This window comes from Pan paniscus, chromosome 1 (genome assembly GCF_029289425.2).
Source record: "Pan paniscus chromosome 1, NHGRI_mPanPan1-v2.0_pri, whole genome shotgun sequence".
NCBI lineage: Eukaryota > Metazoa > Chordata > Mammalia > Primates > Hominidae > Pan > Pan paniscus.
The window spans coordinates 175,200,847-175,225,995 of NC_073249.2; the positions used below are offsets into that span (position 1 = coordinate 175,200,847).

At 39.0% G+C, this 25,149-nt stretch overlaps 1 protein-coding gene across 7 annotated transcripts in view; it reads right to left on the reverse strand.

Moving 5' to 3' along the window:
- OSBPL9 (oxysterol binding protein like 9) overlaps positions 1–25,149 on the reverse strand; it is a 275,275-nt gene that overhangs the window by 127,789 nt on the left and 122,337 nt on the right. For 6 of the 7 annotated variants that reach the window (XM_063607656.1, XM_057298908.2, XM_063607654.1 and 3 more), the window contains one exon: positions 7,505–7,555. In XM_063607656.1, coding sequence (XP_063463726.1) covers positions 7,505–7,555 — 51 coding nt within the window. Of the gene's footprint in view, positions 1–7,504; positions 7,556–25,149 lie in introns of those variants that run through there. The other variant, XM_055093017.3, reaches the window with a different exon arrangement.

The window sequence follows — 25,149 nt, forward strand, 5'->3', positions numbered from 1 at the left end:
TCTTTTTGTTATTTTCTTCTTTCTATTTCCTTTGCTATTTCTTTTCTTTGCCTAATTTTAAAATTTTAATGTTTAGATCATTAATTCTCAATCTGTCTTGTAATATATTCATTTAAGATTATAAATCAGACTTCCATAGATGCAGTTTTAACATGTGGTTTTCTCATTATCGTTCAGACTTAAATATTTCACAATTTCTATTATCATTTCTACTTTCACCAATGAATTATTCAGAAGTATGTGTGTGAGGTGGGTGGCTACTGTTTCATCAAGGGATTTCTAATTTTTTCCATTGTTGTCAAAGAATGTTATCTATGTGATACTGCGTCTTTGGTATTCTCTTTTTCCATAACAATTTAATTTCTTTTCTTAGTATTCTATGTCTGATATTAATTCTGTTTCCCAGCTTTCTTATGGTTAGCACTTGCCTGGAATATATTCTTCCATCACTTTCTTTTTCATTTAATTTTTAATTTGTAATTATGAAATAGTATAAACATTCATAAAATAGAGCACTAATGACATCTATGTACCAATCACAGAGATTAAATAGATGTTTACATCTTGCCCAAGGGAGGATATTTTCAATATTAAATTCATAGAGAAGAGAAAGAGCTTACAAAAAGGCTACTGAATTAACGAGAAAAGCCACAATGAATAGAGTGACTTTTCACTGTGAAATAACAAGACAATTGATAAAAGTTCTTACAGGATACAGATCCAAGGGAAAAAGGAAGACATTCTTACAGTTATACATTAACCTAAAAATAACACCTTATTGCATTGTGAAAAAAAAAAGTGATGGTATCAATGAAATAGGGCACTAACAGAAGTCATTACTGAAAATATTAATATTCTGTCATGGTGCACCACCGACCTCTCTTGTGGTAGACTAAAAGAAAAGAGAATAGATAATGCATCTCTCAGGAAATCACATTCAATTCTGATACCTAGCACAACAGGTAAATGGAATACTTAGTTTCACTGGATGGAGTAAAAGAGGGTTACTCTAAATCACATGTGGATTAATAGTTTTCAAAGATGTATAATAAATTTACCATTAAAACTTTGTTTAATATAATTCATTTTTCTTTGGTGATTCCTAAGGCCCTTTAGAATTCTTCAGAATCTGAGATTCATCTGTATTAATAGAAATTATGAATTACAAAAAAAAACTACCATTCATTTAGATCCTATTAAGCTCCAAACACCGTGTTTGAGTACTTTTCAAAATGTATTAACTAATTTGGTACTCACAACACTATGAGTAAATGGCATGATGTCTATTCCAGAGATATGGGAAATAGGGCTCAGAGCTGAAAAGCTGCCTCAAGTCACAACGCCAGAATGTGGCAGAATCCAAGTCTGAATTTCATTACATACATGCCCTGTATTTGTTTTTGCCACTACACCCTACTTTTTTTTTTTTTTTCCCTTTGAGACAGGGTCTTGCTCTGTTACCCAGGCTGGAGTGCAGTAGTATGATCTCAGCTCACTGCAGCCTCGACCTCCTGCACTCAAGTGATGCTCCCACCTCAGCCTCCCAAGTAGCTGGGATAGAGGTGTAAGCCACCACACCCAGCCAATTTTGTTCTTTTTTTTTTTTTTTTTTTTTGTAGAGAAGAGGTCTCATTATGTTGCCCAGGCTGGTCTCAAACTCCTGGACTCAAGTGATCCTCCTGAATCAGCCTCCCAAAGTGCTGGGATTACAGGCATGAGCCACCAAGCCCGGGCCACACTGCCTCTTTAATGTTGTCAATGTCTCCATTTTCCAGATATTATCTGAAAATGCCAATGTTTTGTTTTTGACTAGTATGAGAGAGGATCAGACCACAGGACTCAAGCAACATTTTACTTCTTCATCAAGGAAAGGGCACCATCTAGTGGCACACACTTCATAACCAACACAAAGAAGGTTTTTCACTTTTCTGCTTTCCTCCACTGGTTTTACACTACCTTATAATGACTTACAGTATCTGAATTCACTCTTCTAGTCCAGAGGAATGGGAGCCTAGTAACATTAAGAATTGAACAGGGCTTTGAAATAAGACCCAAGTCCAATCTCAGATTCACCATTTCTATATGACCTTGATAAGTTACTAAGAGTAGTTTGTGTCTCAGTCTCCTCATCTGCAAAATGAAATATGAGCATTTACCTGACAGGGTTATGATAGGAATGTGTATGAAAATCATCCAGCACAGCACCTGATCTGGGTTTCCTCTATGGTCCCTTTCTCCATTCTCCTTTTATGTACCCTATGTTCACGTGGGTGTTTTGCTTTGTTTTTTTAGAAAATACATCATACCACTGGCTCACATTATGTTTAAGATAAATAACTCCCACAGTTCTTTTGTATGCAAACCATAGTAAAGGCAAATTTCCCAACATTTACTGATTATTTTTATAAATACATAAAATTAACAATAAGCATTTTTGAGTATTTATTATGTGCCAGGCAACTGTGACACTGAATAGGAACTTATTATCCAAGTGGAGACAACAGAAAAATTAACATGTAATACAATGTAACAAGTAATTTCATGGCTCTAAATTACAAATGTAAAAAAATAGGCCAGGCATGGTCGCTGGTGCCTGTAATTTCCAATGCTTTGGGAGACTGGGTTAGGAGGACTGCCTGAGGTCGGGAGTTAGGAGACTGAGTTAGCAAGACTGCCTGGGCAACACAGTGAGACCTCGTCTCTAAAAAAAAAAAATTTTAATTAGCTAGGTGTGGTGGTGCACACCTGTAGTCCTAGCTACTCAGCAGGTTGAGGCAGGAGGATTGCTTGAGGCCAGGAATTTGGGGATGTAGTGAGCTATAATCGCACCATTGCACTCCAGCCTGGGTGAAAGAGCAAGATCCTGTCAAAAGTTGGGGGGAGAGCGAGGAGGGGGAGGAGAAGCAGGAGTCGGGGAAGAAGGAAAAAAAAATGTAGAGGATGGGGAGAATTAAACCTGTTAGAAGTATGCGGATTAGACAGGCTTCACATATGAGGTAACATTTGAAAAGTCTCTTAAGCGATGAGCTCATCAGATAGGGGGTGCAGAACTTCCATGATATAAGAAAAAGAAAAAGTCAGAAGCAATGAGGAATGAAGAAGCACAGTGAGGGAACAGGAAGAAACATAGTGTGATTCAAATATAGGATGGGATGGATGGGGCAAGGGCAAGATCAGTAGTGCAGTCAATGATAGCTCATTAAGCTCATTTGGAATCTAGATGCAGTATCACTACCATATTCATCATCGTCATCATCGTTGTCATCCATAGCAGTTACTGTTTCCTATACATACATAATTGCTAAGCCTCACAACAACCATACCAGTTATATCACAGTATCCTCATAAAAGTTAAGAAATGTGCCCAATGTCAGAGTCAGTAAGGGAAGAGCTGAGTAAAATTCAGCCCCAGGTCTCTCTGATTGTTTCTACACCAGTGGTCCCTCTTGGTTACACAACATAATTACCTGGATAATCTGTTTAAAAATAAAGGTTCCAGAACACTACACTAAAGCAGCCTATCTAGAAGGTGGACTTGGTAACTGTATTGTAAACAAACCCTCCAGATATTTCTTGACTAAAAGCCTCGGCAGTTTAATTTTTGGAAAATACTACAAAGCCTAGTAAAATGCACGTGTGTGCACACAGACGGACACACACATACATGTTTCTAATTATTAAGTTCCATCTATGTGCCAGGACCTAATCGTCACAAAATTCTGCAAGAAGAGTATTATCTCCACCTTAAAGAAGAGGAAACTAAAGCTCAGGAAGCTTATGATAGCTTCCCTTTTCCACTCAACAAAGGAATGGGTAAAAATGGGAATCAAACACAGGTATATTTGGTTCTTCTCTGTCATGCTGTGTAGTAGGCAGAATTTTAAGAATGACTCTCACAGACCCTTGCCCCTGTATAATCTCCTCCCCTTTGAGTATGGATGAAAACCATGAATATGATATCGCAGGAGTAATTATGTTACATTACATGGCAAAAGGGAGATTATTTGGTGGACCTAATCCGATGTCATCACATGAGGTCTTTTAAAAGCAGAGCATTTTCTGCAGCTGATAGCCAAATGGGAAGTCAGAAAGATTCAGAGCACCAGAAGGATTCAATGCACATCGCTGACATGAAAATGGAGGGGTCTAGGCCACGTGACCAAGAATACGTGCAGCCTCTAGAAGCTGAAAGCAGAACACAACTGACAGCCAACAACAACAAAAAACAAAAAACAAACAGGGCTTCAGTTCTACAATCACAAGGAATTGAATTCTGCAAATGCCCTGAATGAGCCTGGAAGAGGACTCTTCTTCAGAGCCTCCAGATAAGGGCCCAGTCCAGCCAATTCCTTGATTTCAGTCATACGAGACCTTAAGCACAAAACCCAACAGAGATGTCTGACCTATAAAACTGTGAAATATATGGGTGTTTTTGTGTGTATGGTAAAACATACTAACATGAAATTTATTATTTTAACCATTTCTAAGTGTATAGTTCAGTGGCATAAAGGACATTCACATTGTTCATGATGTGATGATCACCATCATCACCATCCATCTCCAGAGCTTTTTCATCTTTCCAAACTGAAAACTCCATACTCATTAAACACTAAGTCCCCATCTCCCGTACTCCCAACCCCTGGAAACCACCATTCTACTTTCTGTCTCTGATTTTGGCTACTCTAGGAATCCCACATAAGTGGAATCATACCCTTTTTGTCTTTTTGTAACTGGCTTATTTCACTTAGTCTAGTGTCCTCAAGGTTCATCTATGTTGCAGCATGTGTCAGAATCTCCTTCCTTTGTAAGACTGAATAATAATAATAATAATAGACTGTATTTATATACCACATTTTTTATCCATTCATCAGTGGATGGCCACTTGGATCCTTTCCACCTCTTGGCTACTGTGAATATTGCAAATAATGCTATGAATATTGCAAATAATGCTATATATCCATGTTATATATCCTATGAACATGGATATATAAGCATCTGTTTCAGTCCCTGTTTCCAATTCTTTTGGAAATATACATATAAACACATATATAAGTGGTTGTTTTTGAAGCCAATTCATTACCTTTAAAATTTGGTAAATAATAGGAAATAATCAAGCAGTCATCTTGCCTATTTTAACTGCACCACTGGGTAACCAAATAATAGATGAAATGTCTCCTTATAAAATTATTTCTGATAAAAATTAAAACAAAATGATAGCCTGTCATTATTTTGCAACCCTCAATGAGTTAATGGGTGTAGGTACTGAACATCAATAGCTGCTAATATCAACAAAGGGCAAAAACTAGATACTATGTTCTTGCTGCTAAAAGAACACACCACCACCTACAGTCTTGCCAAAGGGATCAAACCTAAGTCTGATCCAGTCTCTGGATCCAGCTGCCAATTTGCAGCAAAAACAATGGACAGAGGAATGTAGTGAACTGCACCACCGTGCAATCAGTAAAATCTATACTATGGAAAATTCTTATAGGTCAAAGGGTCTGGATTCCTTTTTTTTTTTTTCTTTTTTTTCAGACAGGGTCTCAGGGTCTCACTCTGTCACCCAGGCTGGAAGGCAGTGGCACAATTATGGCTCACTACAGCCTTGACTTCCTGGGCTCAAGTGATCCTCCTGCCTCAGTCTCTCAAGTAGCTGGGACTATAGGCATGTGTCACCACATCCAGCTAATTTTTTTAATTTTTTGTAGAGATGGGGATCTCACTATGTTTCCCAGGCTGGTCTCGAACTACTGGGCTCAAATGATCCTCTGCCTCGCTCAGTCTCCCAGTGTTGGGATTAAAGGCGTGAGCTCCAGCACCCAGCCGGTCCAGATTCTTCAACAGACAAATTGTAAACAAAAGACATCAAGTTAAACAAATAGGTAAGAAAACTATAGGACTTAGGGATGCACATTTGGGTAAAAAAGTTATAACCAAATGTAAGAAGTGATTACTTTAGGAGACATATAAGGGATGTAATTTATTTAATTGGGGCATGTGGAGAGGCTTCAGGTGCAGCTGACAAAATTCTATTTCTTAAGGTGGTAGTTAGAAGGGTTAATAATTAATTAAGCTACATTTAAAAGCAAAAACAAAAAAATAAAGACAGACAAAACCAGTGGATTAACTGTAACAATGAGACAGTGGCCTAAATCCAGATGGAATTCAACTGCAGTGCTCTATCAAGACAGTTCTGCTAAAGTCTCACTACTGAACTTATCTCAAGCCAAAAGAGCAGTTAATACCAGACTGACTGGTGACTGAGGTCAACAGCAAGTGCTTAGAAAAGTAATTACACCAAATAGACAAAAGAGAAACCAAAGGAAAATTTTAGGAAAAAAAAATCCAAAAACTAGAAGTTGAATTTTTAAAAATCTTTGTGCTATCACATATATACCATCTGCTTGAAACAGGCCTGTCTCATTTCCATCCTGCAAATCTCCCATACCTACTCCTATCTCAGTGCCAGGATTTTTCTATTATAATTTGGTGTCTTTCTCAGCGGTATTTCCCAGTTCTATCAAGGACTGTTAACAAGGGCAATAATATGTTTACCAAATATATTCACATCTTCAAAAGTAAGGATGCAGAAAAAAAGGTGGAAGAAAGAAGTCAACAGGGTCCTGAAGAAAAGGTTCCTAGAACTGATTAACCTAGTTATGATAGAGGCCACTTTTCTTCATATACAATGGGATACTAGAAACTGCATCCCTAGCCATGCATTCTTTCTTGCCTTTACCTATTTGAACAATGGTGGAAACTGAAAGCAGCATGAAGCTATAGGTCCGCACCATAAGGCAGCCACTAGTCACATGTGGCTATTGATCCCCTTCTCTGAAGTACAGCTAGTCCTAATTGAGATGTACCCTTTGTGTAAAAAACACACTGGATTTTGAATAGTTAGTATGGAAAGAAAGATTGTAAAATATCTTAATTTTTTTTTATTAATCACATGTTAAAATAACAATATTTCAGATATACTGACCTAGATAAAATATTAATTTTGCCTGTTTCTTTTTACTTTTGAAATGTGGCTTACCAGAAAATCTTAAATTATAGATGTGGCTAACATTGTATTTCTACTGGATAGCACTGCTATATATACCATGATTAAATAGTGCTGAACAGGAAAAACAAAGCAGCGGCAGCTAACAGTTGGGATTTTTCCATTTTTTCTACTGTTGATATACCACCAACACTATAACTCACTTAATTTCCAGCCCTTGTCTCTTGTCTGTAAAGTAGAGGTTTAAGAAAATCAGAACATGCATTAAGTCATAAATACAACATTGAATCATGGGCCAAAATAACTGAGTTCTAGTCCTGGTTCTGATACTGACTAACAGTTACTTGGAGAAATCACATTTTCTCTCTGAGACTTAGATACCTGCCCCAACAATTATGTAAGGAAGCTAAACTAAATTTAGACTTCCATAATTCTATCAGAATACAATTTTCTTCTTTCTGTCAAAATTGATTTTCATAAAAATGAATAAATACTCACTCTGAGTCTAACACATCCTCTGCGAGAGCCTCTCATCATTTTGTCCTTGGACTAAAAGAAAAACAAAGCATTCAATGAATAAAACATTAACAGACTGGTAAATTGTTTTTAGAATCATCTGGGGATAAAAGGACAAGATTTACAGTAATACCCATCCCTTCTGCCAATTCCCCTTCCAAAAAGAAATTACTTATGGATAGGAAAATAAACAGATTTTAAATGAAAATGTCATACAGTCTATATAAATTAACCTAATCATAGAACTTTACACATACCTTTAATGTAACATGTATTACATCATTATTTTCATTCCTTCTTCATTCCCTTAAGTACGAATGTTTCTCATACTTTAGAGAGTCAGAGAACCACCTAGAAGGCTAAGAATCACCTGGAGGTTTAAGAATCACTCCTAGATAATTATTTTGTTTTGTTTTGTTTTGAGATGGAGTCCCGCTTTGTCGCCCAGGCTGGAGTGCAATGTCTCAATCTTGGCTCACTGCAACCTCTGCCTCCTGGGTTCAAGCGATTCTCCTGCCTCAGCCTCCAGAGTAGCTGGGATTACAGGCACCCGCCACCATGCTCGGCTAATTTTTGTGTTTTTGATAGAGACGGGGTTTCACCATGTTGGCCAGGCTGGTCTCGAACTCCTGACCTCAGGTGATCCACCCACCTCGGCCTCCCAAAGTGCTGTGATTACAGGCGTGAGTCACCGCACCCGGCTGCCCCCAGATAATTATGACAAAGGCAAACAGAAGACCATACCTCAAGAAGTATTGCTTTAGCTTTACCTCTGCAATTCCCCAAATGGGTAACATTTTTTGCTTCTGTGACTTCTCATCCAATGTCCCTCAGTTTGGAATTTTCTTGACCCAAATGTTCTGCCTCGTTGTCATTCCAAGCACCTTAGCTCTGTCTGATTTAGATTTCCACCCTGGGCTCCCAGAGTCTTCTGTGTGTTCCCCTATTGTGGCATGCATCACCCTGTGTTATAATTGCTGGTTTACTTCACCCACAAGACTACACATACCTTAGGGGGTAGGAATTGTATCTGACTTATGCCTCAGAACAGTGTCTGGTACACATCAGGTGCTCAAAAAACATTTACTGATGAAATGTAACTTAGCCTTTCTGTGTCTCTTACTAAACTGAGCCAAGCAAAGCCTATGTTATGCAAAAGTGCTATGTTTACATTCAGTAAATATTCCTAAGAGTAAATTAGTCATGTGCAATACAACAAAGTAACATCTCAAATAATGGAAGTTGAACAAATACTTAATACTTGAACAACTGGTATTTTCCTGTACTCCACCTGTGTGAGAAAGCAGCAAAACAAGCCAATATTGAATGATTATGTTTTAAAGATGATTATCCCACATGAAACTATAGATGCCCTACATCCAAAGTCTTGAGCCGTAAGAATTCATGTTCAGAAGTGATTACCGAGATACTAAACAGAGTATTCTTTTTGTTCTAACTATAAATATCAGGACTCATATATTTTAGGAAAAAAATTTCTCAATACCAAGCAGAGTTGAAAAGAGTTCTTTACTAATAACACAGTGAAAGAAAACAGTTGATGAAAACATTCCTTAAGCATTTAGTCACCCTTTTACTGTACCCTATACTTATCTTCCCTTCAAAAGTGTAAAGGAAATACACAAAAATAATAATTAGATTTGAAAATCCCTGATGAGGTTAGAATGCAAAATTAACCCAAACAAGGTAAGAATATATTCATCCTTGATCCTCTTCTACTATAACACAATTTTTTAAATAAAATTACAGTAAACAGAAAAAAGGCAAGACAGGTCCCAGTGGTAATACAACTATTAGGGTTACAAATTAAACAACATTAAGAGGGCCAATTATAATCCTAGTCGTTTCCTAATTTCCTAATCCAGCACTTTGGGAGTCCAAGGCAAGAGGGTCACTTGGGCCCAGGAGTTCGAGGTTGGCCTGGGCAACATGGCGAAACTCTATCTCTACAAAAAATACAAAATATTAGCTAGGTGTGGTGGTACACACCTATAGTCCCAGCTCTCAGGAGGCTGAGAGGTGGGAGGACTGCTTGAGCCAAGGAGGTCAAGGCTGCAGTGAGCCATGACCACACCCCTGCACTCTAGCCTGGGTGACAGAGCAAAACCCTTTTCTCAACAACAACAAAAAAGAAAAAACTAAGAGAGATAACTGAAAATAATTAAAACGAATACAACTAGGAAATAATCACGCAAATCCAGAATGTGTGACATTCTACAAAACAACTGGCTTAGATTCTTGCAAAATGTAAAAAAAAAAAAAAAAAAAAAGACTAACACGTAAACAATCGTAATAGAGCAAAAATAAGTGCTGTGGACTCCAGAAGGCTCCTCCCAGTCAAGGAAAAAGATCAGGGAAGGAAGCAAAACTGAAATGATCAGGTTTCAAGTTTCAACCTGGGGCTTTAAAAAAGAAAGAAAAAAGAAATCTGATAAAAAGAAAAGGAAGGTAGTGGGGGAAAGGCCATTCCAAGACAAGGAAACAACATCAGCGAAGGCACAGATGTAGAAAACTTTACTTTCCTATTCATAGGAGAGTAGATGTACAGACAAGAGCACAGGGTGCAGACAGGAACTTACAGATAAGACTGAAGGCCAGGAACAGTGGCTCACGCTTGTAATCCCAACACTTTGGGAGACTGAGGTGGGCAGATCACTTGACTGAGGCCAGGAGTTCAAGGCCAGCCTGGCTAACGTGGTGAAACCCTATCTCTACTAAAAATACAAAAATTAGCTGGGCATGGTGGTGCACACCTGTAATCCCAGCTACTCGGGAGGCTGAAGTAGGAGAATCCCTTGAACCTGGGAGGCGGAGGTTGCAGTGAGCCGAGATGGCGCTGCTGCACTCCATCCTGGGAAACAGTGTGACTGTTTCAAAAAAATTAAAATTAAACATTTTTAAAAATGAGGCTGAAAAGAAGATTACAGGGACCAGATCCTGAAGGGTCTGAAAAAAAACATGGAGTAGTTAAGGAAATTTAACTTTATTCAATAGTTAATGGGGAGCTACTAAAGGTTTACAAAGAGGGCAATAGCATTCTTAAAGGTGTGTTTTAGCAAAATAACACCGTTAAATAAGAGGACTTGGAGAAAGGGATAATAGCAACATTAATAATAACAATAGCAGAAGCAGCAGATGCTCACTCATTGCTGCCCCTTATGTAACAGGCACTTTATATACAGTAAACCTTACAAGCCTTTGCATGGTAAGAATTATTCCTATATTAAAAATGAAAATGACACTAGGGATATCAAGTAAGTTACCCAGTGTTACATATGTAAAATGTGGCTGAGTTGCACAGTTGGAGATGCCTGTCCGGCAAATCATTCTCCCAGACCTTATCTGAGCTGTAATAGCATCAAATTATCCTCTTTCACAATAGCACAGGGCCCTCTCCCTCCCTCTCTCCACTCAGCTTTAATGCGGGGCTATAGGGAAGCTGGTGTGACTGCTTCCACCAGACATAGCCTTTTCTGATAAAGGAAGCTGACCAATCACAGGACCCACTACCCCACAGGGAAGGACAGAGTCATCTCCCAGGAAGTTTTTCAACCGGGGCAAAGGGAAGAGCTCCCTCCTATCTGCTCTTGAAGCTGTGAGGTACAGAGGCCACTGGTCCTGTGCCTTCTATGCGAAGAAAGCAAGCCTACACAGCAAGAGAAGCACAGAGATAAGGAGGAAAGTCCCAGCTGCCAGTGATCTTCAGCTACCTCCTGGTCTGAAGCAAATCTGTCTAAGCCAATGCCATTCACCAAATATTAGGTTATTTCTGATGAATCCTAGTAGCTTCTGGTAATGAAAGAAAGGTAGCTGACATAACGCAAGCAATCTTCCTACTGAGTGTTATCTTACCAATGTTCTGAAACCTGCTAACAAATGTCCTTTTTTAAGCAAATTGGCACAAATAGATATGTGGTCTACAGCCCAGTAACTGTCACTCTCTCTGCCTCCAGCTACAAGGCCCGGTACCTTAAAAAAGGACCACTCTGAAATGAATGCTACTGTCTTTTCGGCTGGATGACAAAACAGGATTACCCCCATGAAGTGGGAATATCGAACTGATATGTTCTACTCGGAAGGGGTTCTCGGGCTACTCCTGAGCTCAAGCAATCCACCTGCCTCGGCCTCCCAAGGTGCTGGGATTACAGGTGCAAGCCACTGTGCCTAGCCAAAAGTTGGTTCTTTAAAAAATCAACAAAATTGATAAATCATTAGCTAGACTGACCAAGGAAAAAAAAGGGGATTCAAAGTACTAAAATCAGGAACGAAAGAAAAAAAACATTATTACCAATCTTACAAAAACAAAAAAATTCTAAGGAAATACAATGAACAACAAATTAGATGAAACCAATAAATTCCAAGAAAGATATAAACTGCCAAAACGGACTAAAGAAAAAATAGAAAATCTGAATAGACGTAAAATAAGTATAAAGACTGAATTAGTAATCAAAAAACTTCTCACAAAGAAAAGCGCAGGCCCAGATGGTGAGTTCTATAAAATGTTTAAAGAATTAACGACATACCTTCACAAACTCTTCCAAAATATAGAAGAGCGAACACTTTCCAATTTTTCTATAAAGCTAGTATTATTCTAATACCAAAACCAGAAAAAAAATCGTACGTAAAAAACAGTATCTGTTTCTAATATAGATGGACAAATTCTCAACAAAATACTAGCAAACAAAATCCAGCAAGATATAAAAAGGATTATATACTATGACCAAGTGGGATTTATCCCAAGAATACAAGGTTGAGTCAACGTATAAGAAACAATCAATATAATATACCATATTAATAAAATAAAGAACAAAAATCACATGATCATCTCAAAAGACACAGAAAAGGTACTTTTAAAAAAATCTAACACCATTTCATGATAAAAACCACTCAACAAACTACAAACAGAAGGGAACTTCTTTGACTTAATAAGGGGCATCTATGAAAAGCCCAAGGTAACCGCATATGTAATGATGAAAGATTAAAAGCTTTATACCTAAGAACAAGACAAAAATGTCTTATCTTGCTACTCCTGCTCAACACTGTACTGGAGGTACTAGCCAGAGAAATCAGGCAAGAAAAGGAAATAAAGGCATCTAGATTAGAAAGGAAGAGTTTAAAGTATTTCTGTTTGAAGAAGACATAACCTTACATATAGAAAATCCTAGGGGGCTGGGTGCAATGGATCACACCTGTAATCCCAGCACTTTGGGAGGCTGCGACAGGTGGATCACTTGAGGTCAGAAGTTCAAGACCAGCCTGGCCAACATGGTGAAACCCCATGTCTACTAAAAATACAAAAATTAGCTGGGAGTGGTGGGCGCCTGTAGTCCCAGCTACTCAGGAGGCTGAGGCTAGAGAATCGCTTGAACCCAGGAGGTTGTAGTGAGCCGAGATTGTGCCACTGCACTCCAGCCTGGGCAATAGAGCAAAACTCCGTCTCAAAAACAAAAAACAACAACAACAAAGAAAATCCTAAGGAATCCACACCAAAAACAAACTATTAGAGCTAATAAATGAGCTCACCAAAGTTTCAAACAGAAATTCAATAACAAAAATTAATTGTATTTCTATACTTTTAGATTTAAAAAATTTGGAGATATAACTAAGAAAACAATTCCATTTATAATAGCATCAAAAGGTAAAATACTTAGTAGTAAATTTAATAAAAGAAGCATAAGACTTGTACACTGAAAACTACAAAACAACACAAGGAAATTAAAGAAGACCTAAATAAATAGAAAGATACCTCATGCTCTTAGATTGAAAGACTTAATGTTGTTAAGATGGCAGTACTCCCTAAATTGATTTACAGATTCAATATAATACCTATCAAAATCCTAACTCCCCTTTTCTGTTGTAGAAATTGATAAGGTGATGCTAAAATTCAGTGGTTTTGCAAGGGACCCAGAATAGCCAGAACAAACTTCAAAAAAAGAACATTGGAGGACTCACACTTCTCAATTCCAAAATGCAACACAAAACCACAGTAATAATAGTGTGGTACTGACATTAGGATATGCATAGGATCAATGGAATAGAATTGCAAGTATAGAAATAAACCCATACATACATAATCAAGTGATTTTTTTTTTACAAGAGTGCCAAGACTATCCAATAGGGAATAGTCTTTCCAACAAATGATGATTAAACCATATGTAAAAGAATGAAGCTGGATACCTACCCTATGCCATAAAAAAAAGTTAACTCAAAATGGATCCAAGACCTAAATTTAAAGGGTAGAACTATTAAGTTCTTAGATAAAAATGTAGGTATAAATCTTTGTGACCTTGGAATCAGCAATGGTTACATGATACCAAAAGCACAAGCAATAAAAGAAATATTAATAAACTGGGCATCATCAAAATTAAAAACATTTGTCCTTAAAGAACACTATCACACTAAGGAAGGAGGATCCCTTGAGCCCAGGAGTTTGAGGTTATGATGAGCTATAATCATGCCACTGCACCATAGCCTGGGCAACAGAATGAGACCCTGTCTTTAAAAAAAAACCAACCAAACAAACAAAAAACACTACCAAGAAAGTGAAAAGACAAACCAAAGAATGAGAGAAAATATTTGCAAATCATATATATCTGGGTAGGGGTATAGTATCGAGAATATATACAGAACTCGTACAACTCAACAATAAAAAGACAACCCAATTTAAAAATGGGCAAAGGATGTGAGTAGATATTTTGCCTAAGAAAATCAAGTTAAGAAGATAGTTTCAGCTGGTGATAAGTGTTAAGAAAATAAAGGAAGGTGATTGTCTTAGTGCATCTTGTGCTACTATAACAGAATACCAGAGACTGCATAATTTATAACAGAAATTTATTTTCTCAAGTTTTAAGGGGCTGGGAATTCCAAGATCCAAGCACCAGCATCTGGTGAGAGCCCTCTTATTTATCGCAGAGCAGAGGGTGGAAAGGCAAAGAGTACAAGTGAGCGAGCCCTTTTTGTGATGGTGTTGATCTGTTTACAAGGGGACTGCCTAAACACTTTCCATTAGCCCCCACTTCCCAACACTGTTGCAGTGTTGCAGTTAAGTTTCCAACACATGAATGCTGGGGGACACATTTAAATTAGAGCAGTGATGATCAGAAAGTTATTGTTGGGAAAGGAGGTTCTATTTTAACTTAAGTAGCTTGAAAAAGCTCTTCAAGGAGTTGATACAAGAACTGAGATTTGAATTAGAGGACCGAGTAAAGTGAAGAATCTGCGGGCAAAGTCCCAGGCAGAGGGAAGAGCAGGAAATGATTCATCAGTAGACTTGCTCTCCCATTCTCGGCAAGGGCTATTTCACATTTTCTCCACTCTCTCCCTCAGCACATCTCCACCTGGCTTTCTCAAAGGCATTTAAAACTCAACATGGGCTGGGCGCGGTGGCTCACGTCTATAATCCCAGCACTTTGGGAGGCCGAGGCGGACGGATCACATGAGGTCAAGACCAGCCTGGCCAACATGGTGAAACCCTGTCTCTACTAAAAGTACAAAAATTAGCCGGATGTGGTGGCACACGCCTGTAATCCCAGCTACTAGGGAGGCTGAGGCAGCTAGAATTGCTTGAACCTGGGAGACAGAGGTTGCAGTGAGCCGAGATTGCGCCACTACACTCCAGCCTGGGCAACAGCGCAAGACTCCGTCTCAAAAACAAAACAAAACAAAACTCAACATGTATAAAACTAACTCGTGATCCTGTCTCTCTTCCATCCAATCAATCAAAGTCCCCTCATTTCTGTCTCATAAAAGCTCTCAAATCTTCTTTCATGAGGTCATAAGGGAAAAAGAAAAACAAACTCTCAAAACCTTTCATTTAACCTCATCTCTACCATCAACCACCCCAATCCACCCCTCTACAATACATCCCAATATTGTATCACCTGCTTTTTTTTTTTTTTTTTTAGACAAGGTCTCACTCTGTTGCCCAGGCTGGAGTGCAGTGGCACAATTTTGGCTCACTGTAACCTCTGCCTCCTAGGCTCAAGTGATCCTTCCACCTTAGCCTCCAGAGTAGCTGGGACTACAGGCACGTGCCACCACACCCAGCTAATTTTTTTTTTCCTTGTAGAGAAGGGGTTTCGCCTTGTTGCCCAAGCTGCCTCAAACGCCTGGGCTCAAGCGATCTACCCACCTCAGCCTCCCAAAGTGCTGAGACTACAGGAGTGAGCCACCGTACCCAGCCTGTATCACCTTCTAATTCTTCTCTATCTCTTCTTCCTCTCCTCCAATCCTTTCTCCACACAGGAGCCAGGAGTCTTTTCAAAACATGAATCTGATCAGGTTACTTCATCGATTAAAAAACAAAACAAGCAAGCAAGCAAAAAAAAGTACTTCATGGCTCTACATTGCACTTAAAATATAATGCACATTTATCAATTTGCTCTCTCTAGAGACCCTGCTTGGCCTGGCTCCAGCCTACCTCAAAATACCCCATCATCCCTGGGCCCCACCCACACTCATCTTTCAGTTCCCTGAACCAGCCAATCACTTTCTTGCCTAAGGACTTTTACATGGATTGTTCTCATTGCCTGAAGTGCCTTTACTCATCTACCCTCACTCTTTTTACTGGCTAATTCCTACTTACCCTCAGTTCCCTGAGGAGGGAAGCTTTACCTGAACCTCTAGAGCAGATAGCCAACCCTTCACTTCTAACAAGGATATAATAAAACCCTTTTTTTCCCATAATACTGTGGGAAAATAAAATCCTATGGGCTTGAGTGTATCCCCCAAAAGTTCATGTGTTAGAAACCTAATCCCTCCATCCTCATGAATAGATTAATGAGGACTCTGTCCTCCTTGATGGATTAATGTCACTATCACAGGAGTGTGCTCTTTATTGATGGAGTGACTTTGTCGTAAAAGCAATTTCCCTCACCTCTCTTGCTCTACCTCTCTCACCATGTGATGCCCTCCACCATGTTATGAAGCAGCAAGAAGACACTATGCTCTTCCAGCTGCTAAAACCATGAGCCAAAATAAACTTTTTTCCTTTATAAATTATCTAGTCTGTGGTATTCTGTTATAGCAACAGAAAACAGACTAAGACATAAAATGTCCATGGATTTCTCAATGTTCTTCTAAAAAGCTCTAGGGTCCTAGCAACATTTCTGCAAGCCATAAGGATTAGATCTTTTGTTTTCAACTGGTCTGGAAGGATAATAAAACCCTCTCTCATTTCCCAGAGAAGTTTAAAAGGTTACAGCCTGGAGCAGTTCCCTAGGCCAAGCTTCCAAGGTGCTAAGAAAAGGGGTACAGCTATCTCCCTATATATTTGTATGTAAAAAGAGATAAAACTCCAGATATGCCAAAGGGTTGGAGTTAGGATTTAGGCTTATTACCTTTCCTAAGTGACCGTTTCATGAGGGGAGGGGGACAGTTGCCTATTTCCCCTTCATAGGAGAGAAAAATAATTTTTCCTTGTCCCCCACCTACAGAGTGTCTGGCTACTCACGCAGGACAATTGACCTGGCTTTTATAGCATCATCCTAGGGGTAAGGACTAGGGCAAAAGCAGGCCAATACATTTATTATTATGAAATGTCTCTGATCCAGAATACCTTGTGTGCATTCATGATAAAATTAACAAAGATAAATAATTAAGAGCCTGCCAAGTACTTTATAAATCTGTAATTAAGCAATTCTGAAATTACTTAATTTCATCATCCCTATTAGCCTTAAATTCTAGGAGAATATTGATCTATTACACAGAGGAAACTCAAAAAATATTGAATAAATGATAGGACGGAGACACATAAGTACAGCTAGCCATTTAAATTTTCATTAACGTAACCCTCAATTTTATGTACTATGCCTCAACAGCCAGTAATTTGAAGCTTCTATTATTATTCTGATTATGTTGGTCAGAAAATTAAAATCGGCTGCCCAAAGACAAATTAAACTTCACAGATTTTAGTGTGTTACTAAGTCTGTTAAACCTGCCTCAAAGGAAAAAAAAACATTTGGCCTTTACGCTAGCTACCATCTTTATAACCACTTGACACTTACCTTTTTTAAAAGTCAGTACTTTTTCTGTAAAGAAACATCTAAGGAATGCTGATTCCAAACATTCTAATCAATACTGTGTGCCTAGCTCTAGGCAGCAAACACCTTAGGATATCTAGATTCTCTTCGATATACTGTCAGTGTGAAAATCAATTTATTCTGTAGATCTAAACAGATATTTATCTCGGCATTGACCCGGTGCTCCCAGGAAGCTGAGAAACAGATCCTAACCTCCAACTGTTACATTATCAAAATAGTTGGTGATATAATCAACACATTTGTAAGGCCCTGCTAGAAGTAATCTAGGATGGGGTTAAGCAACCAAAAGCAGCTTTTTGCTGGCTATAGAATAAAGAACCTTCTGGAAATCAGTAAATTAATAAAATCAGAAACAATTTTTATTTTCCCAGGGTAAGAAATTTCTGAAAGAGTCACATAAGTCTATCAGAAAGTAGAACTTATCTTGCCAAAATTAATTTCACAAACTATTCTAGAAAATATCCTTCTATGGCTTACTTAATGTGAGAAACATGTATTTATAGGAATACATACTGTAGTGGACTGAATGTTTACATCCCCCCAAAGTTCATATGTTGAAATCCCAACCCCTAAGGTGATGGTATTAGGAGGTGCGCCTTTGGGAAGTGATTAGGTCACAAGGGCAGAGCCCTCATGAATGGGATTAATTCCCTTATAAAAGAGGCCCCAGTCAGAGCAAGGTAATGACCAACAATGAGATGACCTGCATTCTCAAGAGAATAGCTCATAATAATCTCAAATCACACAGCGGTCTGCCTGCTTGGTCCATTTCTTAAATCCTTAGGAAAAAGTAATTGTAAGAACATACTAAGAACTATTTAGCTAAATGTCAGTCTTAAATCTGCTTTAATATGGCAACGCACAGTGGCTCACACCTGTAATTTCAGCATTTTGGAGGCTGAGGCAGGGGGATCACTTCAGGCCAGGAGTTGGAGACCAGCCTGGGCAACATAGTGAGAACCCATCTCTAAAAAAAAAAAAAATTTTTTTTAATTAGCCAGGTGTGGTGGCACACACCTGTAATCCTAGGTACTCAGGGGGCTGCAGTGGAAGGATCCTGTTAGCCCAGGAGTTAGAGGTTACAATGCACTGCACTCCAGTCTGGGCATCAGAGTGAGAGCCTGTTTCAAAAAAAAAAAAAAATTATCTTTACATTACTATTATTCCCACCCTATCTTTCAGAACCTAATTAATGCCTGGGACCTGGAAGGTATTATTAATAGATAAATGTCTGCTCAATGAATGGTCCCAGACCACTTTCCCAGTTATCTTACTCATCCAACAAACATAATTCACTCAAAATATGCCCATTCAGTCCCAATTCAAGCTATTCAACACTCCCAAGTAACACAGGGGAAACCTTTTCCCCGGTTCTGTTAACTTTCAGTCCTCTTCAATCAAATTTTTACAACTGTATTTTAAATTATTACAATAAAACAATTAGAGATTAATAATATCTAATAAAAAGCACTAAATCAAAAGCACAAAAGTAACTACTTGATTATATCTTGATTGTAACTACTTAATTATATCTCCAACAGGACTGCAAGCTTTTAGAAGATTAATTCAGTTTATTCCTAGCACATACTGAGTACTAAAAACATCTTATTAAGTTTAAAAGTTAACTCATAAAATCTAGCTTGGTGCCAGTATATACTGCAATCAATAAAAACCTGTTTAATTGGAAATATAAATATGAATTTACAAAGTAAATGTGTCTGAAAAAGTTTTGTGCAAACATATTTAAAATTCAGTAAGGAAGATTTCCTTGCCATTTACATTAATTCTACAATCCTTTTATAAAGCAAAGAATGGCCGAGTATGGTGGCTCATGCCATAATCCCAGCACTTTGGGAGGCTGAAGTGGGAGGATTGCTTGAGCTCAGGAATTTGAGACCAGCCTGGGCAACATAGTGAGACTTCCTCTTTACTAAAATTTTAAAAAAATAAAAATTAGCCAGACATGGTGGTGTGTGCCTATAGTCCCAGCTACTGGAGGGCTGAGGCAGGAGGATTGCCTGAGCCCAGGAGGTCAAGGCTGCAATGACCCCTGACTGCGCCACTGCACTCCAGCCTGGACCACAGAGCGAGACCCTATCTCAAAAAAAAAAAAAAAAAAAAAAAAACTAGGAATGCCTCCCCGAATCTGTTACATGAGGACACTTAAATTTATTTGAATGTTAATTTTACTTTGCTTAAAGTACACTGTGTTGAAGATCAAGCAATAAACTCACTGACTTGCTATGAATCTCTCACAGCTAAAAGTGAGGTCTCCTTCTGAACTTATTAATACACAGCATGCCATATTACTTTTCTTAAGGCACTTATTATTTCTGTCTTACATGATAATAACGTATGTGCATGTCTCATCACTTCTCCCAAAGGTAGTTTCTGACTCATCCTTGTCCCCACCGCCCCAACTCAATATGCTACCCTTGCTACACTGTACTTTGCAAAGAACATTTAATATGTTGATGGTAGAAGACCTGGGGACAATGAATGTGGACAAATGTCACAACAGTTCCTCTCCTTTACGCATAAATGTAAACACTGTTTCCACATTGAGAGACATGTTAGTTCATTTCCAAGTGCATATGAGGTTGCACACATAGCCAGTGTTGTACCTTGGACCATCTACTACTGGCACACAGGAGGAAAACTTGACAGGCAAACTAACCCATGAAGACAGGAATCACAAGATGCTGGTTCTAGGGCATGGGACAGACAGGAAAGGGACAGGAGGGAATTTTGCAGGAAGATAACAATGCTTCATATTTTGATTGGGATATTAGTGACAAGGCTGTAAATAAATGCAAAGACTCATCTAATTATACGCTTAAAATATGTGTTTTTTACTGGAAGAAAATTATACGTCAATAAAAGTAAATTAATAAATAGTACTTGACAAAATTCTACAAAGATACACTAATTACAACAATTACAAAATAGGAAATGATAGCAGCAACTCTCACTCACTCCTGTAGTTTTTTTTTTTTTAAGGCATTCTTGCTATGTTGGCCAGTCTGGTCTTGAACTCCTGACCTCAAGCAATCCTCTGGACTTGGCCTCCCAAAGTGCTAAGATTACAGGTGTGAGCCACTGCATCTGTTCAGATTTTTATTTTTATTTTTATGAGACAGGGTCTTACTCTGTCACCTAGGCTGGAGTGCAGTGGTGCAATCATAGCTCACTACAGGAGCACATCACCACACCCAGCTAATATTTTTGTATTTTTTGTAGTGACAGGGTTTCATCATGTTGCCCAGGCTGGTCTCTAACTCCTGAACTCAAGGGATCTGCCTGCCTCAGCCTCTCAAAGTGATAGGATTACAGGTATGAGCCACCGTGCCCTGCCTTTCTTTTCTTTAAAAAAAATTTTTTTTATACAGGCAGGGTCTCGCTATGTTGCTCAGGCTGGTCTCAAATTCCTGGCCTCGAGCAGTACTGGGATTACAGGTGTGAGCCACCACACCCAGAATGTAGTCTCCTTTCTATTTAAGAGAGCACGGACTCCTAAAGCCATCCTGATAGCATTTAATGTACTAGAGACCCTTCCCCAGTTACTGCCTTGGGACAGTCAATAGCCCCAAATGTCATTATGCTTCCAGAAAGCTACACCAACAAAAACTCTTGAGTAGTCACAGACTCACAATAATGGAGAAATTTTCCCCATCACTCATCCTTCAAGTTATCATAGATAACTATCTCATCCTTCCCTCCTTTCCCTGTCAGTTACAGATGGTCTCATTTTGAGCATCAGATTTAATGTCTATTGATTCAATATACAAAAATATATCAGTAAACAAGGTAACGGTGATTTTGGGGGTCTCTCCAAGATCCTGGGAACAAGGCTGCCTTCCCTTAAAGAAAAGAGACATATATCAAAACAGAGATATATACAAGATCATCTTTAAGAGATGGAACAGCCTGGAGATCATTATACTAAGTATTTTAGAACTAGAGAAAGAAGGCCAGAACTAATATCAGAAGGCAAGGATAGAAGTTTTTTTGACCCAAAGATTAAACCTGTTACATTCTGGTAATAGGTATGTCTCTAACATGGAGATACTGCATCTTGATGTCAATATCTAATGCCACTAAATACCTATAACATATAACTTTGGTCTGATGCTGCTTATAATTTGGCATCCCAAAGAGTTTGCATTCAGAGAATAAATGTATCAGTTAGATAGCCTAAATGTAGAGTCTTCTTAAGTTATATTTCTTGTTGTGAATTAATAAATTGGAATACTGATTCATATAATGGTGACCACTGTGTACATTTAGTGAATATTACTATGTCAAACACCTCCATAAACTTTAGCTTTTTGTTATCATTTACTGAGCACTTATGTGCCAGACACTGTGCTAGTGCTTTAAATACTATTTTATTTAATTCTCACAATGATCTTACGATATTGGTTCTTTTATCATACCCATTTTATTTATTTTTATTTATTTATTTTTTTGAGACAGAGTTTCACTCTTGTTGCCCAGGCTGGAGTGCAGTGGTGTGATCTCGGCTCACTGTAGCCTCTGATTCTCCTGCCTCAGCCTCCTGAGTAGCTGGGATTAAAGGCATGCACCACCAAGCCCAGCTAATTTTGTATTTTTAGTAGAGACGGTGATTCACCATGTTAGTCAGGCTGTTCTTGAACTCCTGACCTCATGTGATCCACCCACCTCAGCCTCCCAAAGTGGTGGATTATAGGCGTGAGCCAACATGCCTGGCATGTTATGCTCATTTTATAACTGAGGAATCAGTGACAGAAAGGTTGGAGTAACTTGTCCACAGACTCACAGATAGCAAGTGAGAGAAACAGGATTTGAACCTAGGTATGGATCCAAAGGTACATTTGTACCACAGTCACTATAAACCTGGTTAATTTAAGTCTTCCTTAAAGGTTTTTCTCAACCACAAAGGCTGGGTGTAAAATCAGTGATCTTTCTGAATTCAGAGGAGTATGTCACCCTGTAAAGCCTCTCAGCAGTGCCTCAGAGGGCGGTAATGCTGACTTCTGAACCATCTCTAGCATGTAAATTCCTAGGTCACTAGATTACAAATACATGTCCACATCCCTTATCCCAAGACCTTTGGATCAGATGTGTTTTGGAAATGACAATTTTATTTATTTATTTATTTATTTTTAAAGTAGAGATAGAGTGTTACTCTGTTGCCCAGGCTGGCCTTGAACTCCTGGCCTCAAGTGATCCTCTCACCTTGGCCTCCCAAAATGCTAAGATGACAGGCATGAGCCACTGTGCCCAGCCTTCACAATTTTAGAAAGGTAAGACAATTTGGGCTGGGTGTGGTGGGTCATACCTGCAATCCCAGCATTTTGGGAGGCCGAGCCAGGAGGATTACTTGGGCTCACAAGTTCAAGACCAACCTGGACAACATGGTGAAACCCCATCTCTACAAAAAATACAAAAATGAGCCTGGTGTGGCAGTGTGCACCTGTAGTCCCAGCTACTTGGGAGGCTGAGGTGGGAGGATGGTTTCAGCCTAGGAGGCAGAGGATGCAGTGAGCTGAATCATGCCATTGCACTCCAGCCTGGGTGATAGGGCCAGACTTTGTCTCAAAGGGGGAAAAAAAAAAAAAAAAAAGAATGAAGTGGCATCCAGGAGAGGTGGCAAATGCCTATATTCCTAGTTACTGGGGAGGCTGAGGTGGAAGGATTACTTGAGCCTAGGAGTTTGAGGCTACAGTGAACTATGATCATGCCACTAAACTCCAGCCTGGATAACGAAGCAAGACCCTGTCTCAAAAAAAAAAAAAACAAGAGAGAGAGAGGAAGGAAGGAAGGAAGAAAGGAAGGAAGGATTGATTTTAGAAAGGATACACACACACACACACACACACACACACATATACATACATACAGTACATAAATTGTGTCACCTGCAGTGAGGTCAAGGGTAGCCAAGGATATTAATTCCACAACCAAGCATATTAATATATCTATAGTACAACAAACAAATATTTACACTAAGCATGATAAAGATTATAAATAGCCACGCATCAGTTCAAGATAGGCTTTACTTCCAAATGAGCGTATCATAAATTTAGGGGGAAAAATCTTTTTAATTCAGGGCTGTAGAGATTTCAAAATTGCAGGCAGAGGATTGTGGACATATGGACTTTGATCTAGTGGCCTATAACATTGTCAGGTCTCAGGTTTTTCACTGTTTTTAAAAAAGGATAATTTTATCTTCAAGTCAGAATTTCAGGACAACAGGTGAGTGGAGAGAACCACTTTCACGGAGCTCAATTAAGCACAGCCATGATGACTTAGGGTTTTTGCATCCCTTATAAAGTTAAATATTAAAAACTAAATAGTAGCCCAAGTTCTGCAAACTACTGATAGCATGTTAGTAATATATGCTGCACCTTGAAGGAAATCAAAATATACCACCGCAAAATATACTTCTTTGGCATATTTTGAGATAGCTATTCTCAGAGGGGCTGCAGACACGAGAATAACTCTGAAAAGCTGTACTTTGGTAGGGGAGACTTGTATCTGCAGAGGTAATCTACATTAGTGGAGTAACAGCGAGGTGCAAACACCTTTTTCTGAGACCTCCTTATCTGCCTTATCTAATCTAGGAAGATTACCTCACAGGAAAAGGAGACCAAAGTTCTGACATTTTTTTTTTTTAATAGAGATGGGGTCTATCTATGTTGCCCAGGCTGAACTCAAACTTCTGGGCTCAAGGGATCTTCCTAACTCAGCCTCTCCAGTGGCTGGGACTATAGGTATGACCCATCACACTCTGCTCTTGACACACTTTTCGAAGTCTGACAGAGAAACTTTTCCCACAGGTAAAATGATCTACTGAGAGATTTCTCCTGCATAACAAGACGGCCCAGCCCTTGCTGGCCATGGGATATGTTTGCCTGTGTCTCCACCCAAATCTCATCTTGAATTGTAGCTCCCGTAATTCCCACATGTTGTAGGAGGGACCTGGTGAGAGATAATTGAATCATAGGGCCAGTTTCCCCCATACTGTTTCTTGTGGTAGTGAAAAAGTCTCATGAGATCTGATGGTTTTCAGCGGTTTCCCTCTTCCCTTGGTTCTTATTCTCTCTTTGCCTGCCCCAGTGTAAGACATGCTTTTCGCCTTCTACCACGATTGTGAGGCCACCCCAGCCACGTGGAACTGAGAGTCCATTAAACCTCTTTTTCTTTATAGATTACCCAGTCTCAGGTATGGCTCTGTCAGCAGCGTGAGAACAGACTAATACACCATGTTTCCTCCTCTCACTCTCTCATACACTGCAGCAACCCCTTCCCCACAACCCCAGGATACCCTTAACCCTCTATTCCTTTCTGTATGGTATAAAACTTCAGTTGGCCTTTCTTTGAGTCTCATATTTTGTATGGCTCCCATGCTTATGCACGTGAATAAATTTGTATACCTTTTCTCCTGTTAATCTGGTGACTGTCAACTCACTTCAGCCGACTTGGATTCAAACCTTCAGAGGGAAAGTTTCAACTTCCCTACAACCTCGACACAGATTTTCTATTTTTGTTTTGTTTTTCACATACCACCCAAAATACTAAATA